Below are 12,171 nucleotides of genomic sequence, written 5' to 3'. Positions count from 1 at the left end.
CCAATAAGCTATAAAGATTCAGCGTTCCCATAATAACAGCTGGCCAAGGAGCTCCTGCTTTCCGCGCCTCTCACTGGACCAAAAAAACCACATCACCAAGGCCGCCTCAAACCACGTCATCGAAATTCGAGTTAAATTATGGAGGATCAGCGTTCCGACTCCACAGAACAAACACCAGCCCGACTGACTGGAGTTGTGCTTTCCGCGGGGCCATCTGACCGCACAAACCAAAAAAAGAGAACAAAAAGCACGCACCACACGTGTAGAATGAAATGTGTAGAGGAAAAGTGCTGCCACGAGAGCTGTTGGAGGAATGCGCAGAGGGAAAGCGCTGGGAAGTAGTTCTCAAGCGAAAGAGTGGGAGAGAAGTGCCTTATAACGAAGCCTCGCACGCTTCATCTCCACCTTTCGCTGAACAGAGCGGAGAACCACGAACCAACCGAGCGGGAGAGCGTTTTCATAATTATGAGCCTCTGCACGCTCATCTCGACTTTAACTTAACCGCGCAGAGACGGTCCATTCTTATTTTCCATTTTCCCTGCAGACCTTTCCATTTAATTTATTCTACAACAAAACAGGGGAGGCAATGCAGTTTTTCGATTGAAAATATGCTGTGTAATGCGAAGGCGGTGTCTTCTCCTCTTCTGAAAAGAACACGAACATGCGTCATCTCCTTCGTCTTCTTCTTCTTCTGGATTCATCTCTTCTTTATAATCTTATTCTCATGTCTTGTAGCAGAATGAACCCGTCAGTCTCCTCCTTCGAAAGCAATCTTTCCCTGCTCTGGAAAGAATCCCCTTCTCTCTGTCTGCCCACCTCATTCTTGTCCGGCAAGCAAGCAATCGCCAGCCATAATTGTCGAATAAGGTCGGCCTGTGGCATCAAAAGCATCACCACTACGGTACTACCAATACCTCCCCACAAAATTCCTCTGCTATTCAGAACTCAGGGTTCTTCAGCCACCCAAGAAAATATTTACAGGTATCTGTCACATCATCTATCTTATATTTTCAGTTCAGTCACATCACCTATCTTCTTCATAATGAATATAGCATTACAATTCTATTTGTTTGCATATGTGTAAGAAAAGCCATTTTGATTTGATTAGATCAGAGCGCATGATAAGAGCTGGGCAGAGTAAATATAGCAAGAAGGAGGGGGCCAAGGAGCCCAATAACAGAATGCAACATCAACATCAGCAGCCGCAGCAACAACAACAGTTGCAGCGCCATGTAATTAGAGCTGATCATCAGAATAAAGATGGTCCAGATGGAGGATCAGCCGGGTTCCCTCCTCCTTTCGGTTCCCCAACTGCTGCATTGGTGGCTGCTCATGCTCATGCCAAGCACACTGCTGCAGAATATCATGATGCAAAATCTGGCCCTCTTTCGCCCGGTGGCGCTGTAGCTTCTCCTATCAACAGATCATGTCTGAATCCCAAGGCTGAGGCTCTCGCTGAGGCACATAGAGGAAGAGTTGAAGCTGAGGCCCAAGCTTATTTGGAGTCTGAGATCCGAAAGCTGGAAGCCAGGGCTCAAAAACTCCAGGTTAGAGCAAGCATGTTGATGCTGCATTTGTTTTTGCATTACATTGCAGTATTTATTTGGATTTACTCTGCTGTGTGCCATTGAAGAATTTATTTGGATTTTTACTTTGATGCATGCATGGGCTTGTCTTGCCATTTGTCAGAGGCAGTGGACTTGTCATTTGTCAAGGGCAGTATATAAGTTTCCATATTTAACGATCCTTATGTTCCTGGGACTCCACAGAAGTGACTCCCTAACAACCTATGTTAATTGGTTTCCTGCGACTCCACAGAAGTGACTCCTTACTAACCTATGTTAATTGGTTTCCTGCTAATGCAGTGGGCTGGGCTTGTCAATTTTCAGGGGCAGTATCTAAGTTTCCATATGCTCTATATGTATAGATAATAACATGAATTATAAGATAGATTATGGGGTTCGATAATAATATGAATTATAACATAGTTTATGGGGTTAAGTGGAATTGTGGAGATTTCATATAGGAAGGTGTTTGCCAATTAATACAGGATCTTAATTTAGGTTTGAAACTAGGTTTAGTTGGTTTAGCAGGATTTGTGGGCAATTGTTTTAATGGGCAGTCCCACTAACTTGATCCCAGATTTCCTCTGCAACCAGAAATCTACCTATTCTTTTGATTTGAAAAAAAACATAATTTATAACATTCTATCTATCTTCCAGTATCATCAGATTGTACTTGCCTTCCCAGAGCTTATGAATATATTATTTTCCGAAAATATAAATACACTCTGCATAAGATTGTGCGGGCCTCCCAATAGCCTATGAATATATTATTTTCCAAAGATATAAATACACTCTGCATATAAGTAGCATGCTTATAAGTTTTGTATTATTTTCTGGATATGTAAATTCTCTAGGCATATAAATTGTGCTTACAAGTTATTGTATGGTTGATCATGTCGGACATTTTGTTGCAGTCAAAGGCAGAGAGAAAGAAAATGCATGAAGAGGCTAAAGCCCTGGAAGCTCGAAAGAGAGAGGAGGTTAAGGCTGAGAAACTTATTCAAGATGCTGAGGTAATTTTTTACTCTATGTTTAAAGTATTTATTTATAAATTATGTGTTTTAAGTAGTGAGTGTCAAAATTAGTAGTGAGTGTCAAAATTAGTAGTGAGTTTCAAAATAGTAGTGAGTTTGAAAATTTATTTTTTATACTATATTCATATAGTTTTTTGAAAAATAAAAATTCACTAATTATTTTTGAAAAAATATGGAAAATTAACCCATTTATCAATATTTACCTAATTAAATTTCAGTGAATATTCTACTATCAAGACACTTATTCTCTTCAACCTTCCCTATTATTACTTCCATATTATTACTGTTTTTTTTCATAGATATCAAGTCATGCAATCTCCTATTTTTATCTGGTTTAATAGCCTTCAGCATTCTACTGTCAAGACACTTATTCTCTTCAACCTTCCCTATTATTACTTCCATATTATTACTGTTTTTTTTCATAGATATCAAGTCATGCAATCTCCTATTTTTTTCTGGTTTAATAGCCTTCAGCATTTTCCTTGCAGGTAAAGGCCGACAGGATTTTATGCAAAGCTCGAGAAGATGCTAACAGAATAAAAGCCCATGCCAGCGAACAAACCGAAAAGGCCATAGCAGACGCTTATACAAGAGCTGAAAGGGTATGTTATCATAACAGATTGTTCTTATAACAAATGCCATCTCCTTTCAACAGTGCAAAATATATATATATATATATATATATATATATATATTCAATCACTTCAACGCATTTTGGGAGTTGTTGCATAACAAATCAATCTAGCCCATGTCATATATATTCAATTTGAACTTATAGCTGATATTTTACAGTTCATTCATTATGTTTACTGTGAGGACATGAACATATTTTGCAGTGGAAGGCAGAAATAGAAGAAACAAAGCAGAAAGACCTAGCAGAGATCACAGATCGTGTCCATTTGATGATAGCCATTGGAGAACTTCCTTCTGCCCAGGAGCACAAAGGGGTGGTAAGCAGAATGAAGCAAAGCTGGGCATGCCATCCTTGAAGAAACTGTGAAGTCCTGTTATGACAGGAATGCAGCATATGAATATAAAGCTGTGAAGAATTATATGGTCTGGTAATTTATAGCCTCGGCCAGTAGCAGCAGAAGAATCTATGCAAGTTTATACAAAGTTACAAGCTTTGTTCAATACTATCCGTACACATTCTATTGTCTATTCATATATTCTGTAAGTCAGGTGCAATAAAGTATTTTCCAGGAAGAACTAAGGTAGCCCTTTCTCTTTGGAAAGTCTGCGTTGTGAGAGTTTCACTCACAAAGATTCGACTCTCTCTATATATTTGTAAATATTCAGATTATTGATATAAATACTATAAGTTTTAGGTTTACATAATAGAATTATATTGCAGTGGGAAGTGTATTTTCTTGAATTAGAGATATTGATATAATATATAATACTATATCTCATCATATATTGTATTATATATATAATATATAATAGAAAATCTGACGCTTGTTTGCATATCAATTACCATAGGCACACATCTTTTACACCAAATCTATGTTTCTGTCAAGGCATGAATGCTTTCCATGGCATGTTTGGCTGAATATATGGAGAAATAGTCAAAACCGGACTCGAAGACTATATGAATGGAATCAAATCTGAGCACAAACTAGATCATACCTTCATTCCAGGCCTGCCTCCTAGTATTACCTCCTAATATGCGATTGAGATATTTGGTTACAGTTTCATGTGTACTCACCCATAAACAACCAATCTTTCAAGATTTGACGAGATATTTGGTTACAGTTTCATATATGTACTCACCCATAACCAACCAACAATATACAAATGCCCATGAAATAACATGTATAACAAACAAATTGTTCCCATTAACCATCTGCATATGTCTAAACTTTATGAAACATTCATATCTAAGAAATTTCTTAAAACGCAGAAATGCAACAATATCAATAACAGCTCAGCTAATGTTAACAGTTGATGACGGACAGCCAACATTTGGGTGGACTGGACAAATGGTTAATAGAAATATAAAACACTTTTAATTACTCACTTCAAAGGACCCCTGTGCTAGTTAAGGATTTTAATGAACGAGTATTGGAGCAAAGGTGACCACTTGACTGAGAAGCTAAGGAGCTTTAAAATATTGCAGTTAAAGTGCATAATTTAGGTTAATGAGGATCTAATTGAATAAAGAGATCAATTTGTTGACCAGAGCTGCAGAAACAGAATTCGTTGATGGTTTCAACTCGCAGTGCCACAAATTTTATGAATTATGTCCAAAAGAAATCATATTTGAAAGAAGACTATCCATCAAAATAGAAAGCTGAACAATTGTATCTGCAAAAGAAATATTTCCACTTAGAAATTGGGATCACTGCTTGAAACAATAGTACTTCTTGCATAGCCCACTACACTTTTGCTTGACATTCTTCAACCTTTTTTTTTTCAGAAATTTCTTCAAAATATTTATACAGCTGCTTCAAAAATATATTGAGTTTCAGACTGTTACATCCTGCATGCTATAATGAAATAACCCAAGTCAGCAGCATATGCCATGTATCTTCAATAAGGTTTGTCACAAGATATTACCCTGCTTTGAAAACTAATAATGGCCCTAATTTATACATGTTTCCCCTCCAGTGTTCAATTAATTACTGTAACATCCTGTAAAGACTTGCTTCTTATCAGGATTCCTAACTGAGGTCTGGAACTGTAGCACTGAAACCAGATCTGCAAATTGAAGCCAGATTAAATTCATGCTATGCTGCATGTTTCTACAACATTAGCAGATAAAGGATGGAGGCATGATCATCAATTCACTGGGCCTGCAGTTACTGTTCAACTCACTGTTCCAGATATACATGCTAAACTAGAACATGTAGACTCTCAACAATTTTTTCAACTGAAAAGGAAAAGAAAAATTGTAGATCTTGATTCACCATTCGAATGGCACATTCGACCAAAACTTCTGAGTTTAATTGATTTTTGGGGTGTTGTTTTTCTGCAAAACTTGCCCTGCTATTGAATAGGATGTGTGAATACATTCTTGTATGATGTATGTACTTTTTTATAACTGTATCTTCACAAAAACACATTGCCACAGCAAATGTCATGCACTGAAAGAGAGCTCCAATCAATTGGAAGAACCCAAAATAAAAGCATGTATTTCACTCCAACTAGAGACGGTATAAAGAATTCCACTTTGTTTTGTCCAAGAACTAGAACCTTCTACATATGCTCTCTCCTGTTTGAGAAGACCAGAAAACAAAGGAACAAATGATACTCCAAAACGTTTTCCAACCCTTCTTAGGGTTGAGTTTTTACCAATCACTATTCCAATATCTGCCTGAAGAAGACAAAGCAAGTCACCTAAACTGTCCCCAATGTATATAGAGATGTGTTCCGTGTCCTGGTCCTTTGAAGAACAAATATTATTAAAGATTTTCAGCTTGTCAACTGGGGACTCAACATGCCTATCAATACCACCAGTCGAGACTGATTCCACAAAGGTGAGTTCATTTGAATGAATTTGTAAACCATCCAAACTACCTGCAAGAATATCCAATGTATGATCCTTAGTATGCCTATAATAATTTAAAATAAACAGTGACAAAGGATATCAACAAACTGCACAAGAAAGAATGCATATGTACAGGATTAGTAAATTTTTCCTCTTCGAACCTGGGTTTTGTATCTACAAGGTGAATGGGAAAAGTAGGCCATGATTGCAGCCACACAGAAGTGTACCTAAACTTTTGCTCTCCCATGTTGGTTTGAGTATCTCAAGGTGAGTAGGAAAAGCAGGCAAGGGTTAGAGCCATATAGATAAGTGTAAAAACCTAAGTCACCAGATTCATCCTTCCCCCCATGTATCACGAATCCTGTGTGTCAGACACGATTCGCTGCTGACACGTGTCTGATTAGCTGTTGGTGCGTGTCCGACTTTCAGGATTCGTGTTAGAAAGGAGTCCGATTCGTGCCCAGAGAGAATCATGATTTTCAGACATGTGTCCATTGAAAAGTGACCCATGGGCTTGATAAAATCCAGAATTGGGCCACATTTGTCCATTTGCATTCATTGTTTGGGTGCTAAGTCACATGACACGAGGACACGAGACACGGAGGACACGTAAATACGAGTATTCAATATGAAACGCAACGACTTGGAAACAGGACATGGGGGACATGTTTTATATATATTTAATATATATGTATATACCGAAATATAGTTTTTTATCCATATTAAATTGCAGGTTGCAACTTATCTAATCAAATTAAAATATAATTACTTCTCAAAGTTCATAGTTCACTTTAAAAAAATAAATAGAATCAAAATTTACTATTTAGAAATTAGAATGTGATATGCTTGGTCTTGATTCTTGAATATTCAATGTTCATTGTTCATGTACAACTTACAAGCACATAAGAAAATAACTAAAGACTAATCCTATTGATTTCCTCTGCCCCTCTTGCGAGAAAATGCCACAGCTCTCCCTTTCCCTCTAGATGTAGATGCTAGTGCTGGTGGAGTTGGTAGTGGAGTTTCCTATGCTCTAGAAGCTGAAGAACAAGAATAGGAGCTATAGGAGGTAGATCACGTCCTCTACTGGTGGCAAGGGTAGCTTGGGCAGGTGGTGTCACCTGGAAACATTACAATCTCCCAATCCTAAAATCCTGAAAAACTAATAAGTCTGCTGCATTTTGAATGAAATCTAAAATTCTACTTTCTCCATATGAAATCCAATGAGGCCAGAACCACTCTCAAACATCCTGAGTCATTTCATGGTAATGTTAAAAATTTAAGTAAAAGGATGAAAATGAAGATTAATCTTCATTTTCATCCTTTTACTTTAAGAATTTAACATTACCATGAATAGCATATCAATACTAGGGCCTAGACTTGATCATTAAGCTGCCCCACTCAAAAATTATTTGTTTCTTTCAAAAAAAAATTGCAGCTGATGCAGGCAACGTTTTCTATCAACGGAATACGCGTTTTCCAGATGCAGGACACGACAAAAACCAGCAAATACGTTTTACATTTCACAAGACACGATGAAAAACGTTTTCGACGTGTTTTAGGGCCGTTTTCGTGTCCGACACGTAAAATACGGGACATGGGACCTTGGAGGACATGTCCTGTGACTTAGTTTGGGTGTTGAGGGACTATGGGAGCGACCAACAAAAGAGATAGGAGTGTTTTGGAGGTGATTCAAGAGACAGGTATAGAGCCACATAGATAAGTGTAAAAACCTAAGTCACCGGATTAATCCTCCCCCCCATGTGTCACGAATCCTGCGTGTCAGACACGATTCGCTGCTGACACGTGTCTGATTCGCTGTTGGTGCGTGTCCGACTTTCAGGATTCGTGTTAGAAAGGAGTCTGATTCATGCCCAGAAAGAATCATGATTTTCGGACATGTGTCCATCGAAAAGTGACCCATGGGCTTGATAAAATCCAAAATTGGGCCACATTTGTCCATTTGCATTCATTGTTTGGGTGTTGTGGGACTGTGGGAGCGACCAACAAAAGAGATAGGAGTGTTTTGGAGGTGATTCAAGAGATAGGTAAGTGGATTTCCCTTCCATTTATTTCTAGTTTTGCTACAACAGTCTACCTGTCCATTTTGTTTACAAGCACAACCTTACAGCAGTTTTCCTTTTTTTTACAATATTCATGGGTCAGTGAAGGACAACGGGGAAGGTGCAAAAGAAGTGTCCCCATTGGTAATGCCGCCCCTCTCAGTATAGGACAGAGACAATGGTGTATGTGCACACCAACACACCAACTTTTGTCATATTTACAAGCAGAGGGAGGAGTGGTTGAAAGGAAGACAAAAATGTGCGATGTGTTCCCTGATGATATGGGTTTGGACAACAGTGCTAGAGCCTGTTACTTTTGATGATGGTGATACTCTTGAGGAGTCATCCTCACACCAACAGATGCAAAGATTACATTGGATACAGAAGAGGAGGATGCAGAAGAGAGCAGTGGTGGCACTGATGCTGATTTTAATGTTGATGAGCTATAGGTATAGCGTATAGCCTGCTGGCAGTAGCCTATGAGATTCTTCCTTTCTGTTCTACAGTTCTGAACTCTAGTGTCTACCTTGTTTTGTATTTTCTATTTTCCATTAGAATTCCTAGTCAGGATTCTCAGGACTCAGCACCTATGTAATACATTTTGATTTTTATGACTTTATGAGAAAACTGCAGTTTATGGTTGATTTCTTGTGTTTGTCCAATGTCAATTTATTGTATTTGTCATTAATGTAATAGTAAGTGCTAGTTGTAAACTTGTATCATTGATGAATCATGATTGTATGCATAATGTTACAATGTACATGTATGATTGAATTTGTATCATCTTGAGAATTTGTGTAATAGTTATTAATTTTTTTAATATATATCTGGGGGTCTGTGTGTCCTGTGTCAGACTCTCATATTTATGTGTCCTGCATGTCTTGTGTCCCAGTGTCAGATGACTTAGGTAAAAACAGATACGAAATAAGCAGAATACAGAATAAAAGGTTGTTGGTTGAAGTATCTCAAGGTGAGTGGGAAAAGGAGGCCAGCATTACAGCCACCTAGATAAGTGTAAAACCAGATACGAAATGAGCAAAATAAAGAATGAAAGGTTGGATGGTGAAAATCATGCTTTTCGTTAGACTTACTTAAAAGTTTTATGCCTCGAAATGAGATGGAAACGAGAAACAAGGAAGAGAAGGAACTCAACCAATTGAATGGGAAAGCACATCTCAGAAACACAAGGGATCCTAGTGTTCACAAAATCAAAAGTGCCCATACATGGATGTCCTAAATAGAAAAACAAATGACCAATGAGTAACCATGGATGTGAACATCTAGGTCCTTCCACATTGTCTTCCTAAATACTCCATAAATCAGCAATATCTAACATTCAATCATTCCAATGCCATTCCAAAAAAGAGATTAAAAGCTAGAGTTACATGTGAAAGGAATTCACAAATAGAATCTTTGACTACTAGTAAGAGTAGCCTTCACTTCAAAGGATATCAGAGGTTTCCAAGGCAACAAAAGCTTAAAGCATTATAAGAATGTTAAATCGGATAATAGAAGCTCAACCAGACACTTAATATTGTTATTTCATCAATGATAACATATAGATATATAGTTACTACCATCAACATAAAGATGCAACAAGTTCATTTTGGAGAAAAAGAACATTATCATAAGCTTCCAGAGATTTTACCCAAAATTAGGCAACATAACTCTGCACAGTTACTGGATTTGCTTATAGGTTAGAACTCATCCAGATCGAAGTCACCTACAATCATGGAAAGGAAAGATACTTCTGATTACAGTACAGAACCTTCCCCTGACCTTTGCATTCTATTTCCGGATCGAGATCGGATGAGATACGGGAGACCAAAACAAGGTCTTGAACAAGTAAAATTAGACAGACCCAAACAAGTCATTGAACGAATAAATTTTACAAGTAGATTACAAGACAATATGTTTATTTGCAAGAACAAAATCAAAGAAATAGAAGAAAAAGTATACATGATATGGAGATCAAAAGGGAAAAAAAAGAAGTTAAAATGATTATATTTTCCATATTTTTTTCCATAATAAATATTTAGAAAACAGCAATGTTCAACCTAGTTTCAGGGACAGGGACACAATTATGAAATAGTAGCTTCAGTAATATGATGTAGAGGATGAGAATTAAGCATATATACATAAATATTGGTAAACCTTCAATTATGGTATACATTACTGTCGATGTAGATAGGGAACAAAGAGGAAAGAACATACCTTCATAATAAGAAGTCTTTGAGTAAAAATGATAATGTAATAACACCGGAAAGAGATAACTATCTCCAATCCAGATTTACATAAATGTCTCTTCCTAAGTGAAAATTAAGCTATACAGTACAATAATATAGAGATTGTGTTCATATGGATGAAGGAACGCTATAAGTACGAGCTTGAAAACAACATAAGAACAAAGAGTAACTAGAACCGGACTAACAATAGAGAGATACAAAATGAATTACCCACAGAATCTCCCTAACCCTTTTTAAATTAAATTCTCACGAAAATTGTGCACTAGGAAGTATTGCACGCTAACACTTAGGAGTTCCACTGGGATGTCAAAAAGACTCGAATCTGTCCAAATAATCTGTCATTGGACAGATTTAAAGATGTCTTTAGCTGAATTGTAAATTCCAAAAATATTTCCAATTTAACTGGATTGCAAATTCCAAAAATATTTCCAAATCCTATTAACCAGAACAAGTTCAAAAAGAACCAAGTTCAAAAAATTCTCTGTTTCTTGATTTATACATATTTGTTACATGAAAATCACTCTCACCATCGATTCCAAAAATATTTCCAATTTAACTGGATTGCAAATTCCAAAAATATTTCCAAATCCTATTAACCAGAGCAAGTTCAAAAAATTCTTTGTTTCTTGATTTATACATATTTGTTACATGAAAATCACTATCACCATCGATCACACAGTCTCCACAATAGTCTCCAACATGGGTTGAAAATGGAGTCGCCCTCTATCTGTTGAAACTGGATTATTAGGGCGCCTGGACAAACAACAAACAGAAGAAGAGTCGTACTCTGTTTCACTTGAGCTTGGGCTTTAACGAACCCACGCGATAATCTTTTGCTCTGCCTCTTCTTCTGCGCTGACTCCCAAGCAGTGCTAATCTTGAAAAGAAGAGAAGCCATGTCGGAGTCTGTTAACACAAACTGCAATTTCCGCTGAGGAAGAAGAAAGTAGAGCTGCCCAATCTGCAATCTATCATCGTGACACAGAACCTGGGAGATGTTTCGACCGGCATAAAGACCCTCTGAATCACAGATAAAGTGGCCCGGATATTCTTGCAGAATCTCTTCGCTTCTCACCATTTCAGAAAACTCCAGGATGCTCCCGTCCATCAATATGAGCTTTGCAGTAGCTGCTGGCACAGAAGAGATGGCATTTGAAGAAATGCAGCTCCCCATATTTGGAATTTTGATAAATTTATCAGAAGCACTGTGAGAATGAGTACTGTAAACCCAGCAACCCATCGATCTGTATATCGGATAAACCGGGATCGCTATATAAAGGCGGTCAAATCCAGAAAACTCAGCCCAAAGTCGTGGGAATCTTTAATAATGGCGTGTGCGTTTTTCATTTTCCCCTTTTGTAACAGTAACATAATTTTATGTTACGAAGTAGTGAGTAGCTAGTACTGAACTTATTCATTTCTGTGTTTTTTTCTGAGCTAGGTGCAGAGTTACAGGAGAGCGATTATGCATTGCAGCGCGCGGGTGACAATTCGAATTCGAACCGGAATAAGGAGCTCCCAGGAGCAATACTCCGCGGCTGCAATAGCTCGTCCCCGATCGAGTAGTCTACATCCCCTTCCCTGATCCGAATCGGATTTTTTGTCAGGCCTGGCAGGGAATGTCAGGGGAGGGTGGCGGAGAAGGAAGGTGGCGGAGCCAGGGGAGGGGGCGAAGGGCGGAGACATTCCCGGTGCCGGAGCCGGAAGATTTTCAGACCGGTGATGAAAAACGGGCCATTCTACCGCCTAGGTAGACTACTCCTTAGCTTAACC

At 38.0% G+C, this 12,171-nt stretch overlaps 1 protein-coding gene and 1 pseudogene across 1 annotated transcript; one reads left to right on the top strand and one right to left on the bottom strand.

Moving 5' to 3' along the window:
- Window positions 1-1,133: 1,133 nt before the first annotated feature.
- LOC149164714 (uncharacterized) lies at window positions 1,134-3,865 on the top strand. The gene is made up of 4 exons (XM_089430970.1): window positions 1,134-1,547; window positions 2,480-2,578; window positions 3,088-3,201; window positions 3,436-3,865. The coding sequence occupies exons 1-4, from the start codon at window positions 1,182-1,184 to the stop codon at window positions 3,586-3,588; spliced, it is 732 nt and encodes a 243-aa protein (XP_089287096.1). The 5' UTR covers window positions 1,134-1,181; the 3' UTR covers window positions 3,589-3,865.
- A 7,001-nt stretch (window positions 3,866-10,866) lies between these two features.
- LOC149164713 (uncharacterized) lies at window positions 10,867-11,960 on the bottom strand (annotated as a pseudogene).
- Between the last annotated feature and the right edge of the window lie 211 nt (window positions 11,961-12,171).

The sequence above is a fragment of the Pinus tabuliformis genome, chromosome 5_1, assembly GCF_031772625.1.
Source record: "Pinus tabuliformis cultivar Carrire ecotype Pingquan chromosome 5_1, CPIR1, whole genome shotgun sequence".
In the NCBI taxonomy this organism is placed as follows: domain Eukaryota; kingdom Viridiplantae; phylum Streptophyta; class Pinopsida; order Pinales; family Pinaceae; genus Pinus; species Pinus tabuliformis.
This window is presented reverse-complemented; position numbering and strand designations above follow the sequence as displayed.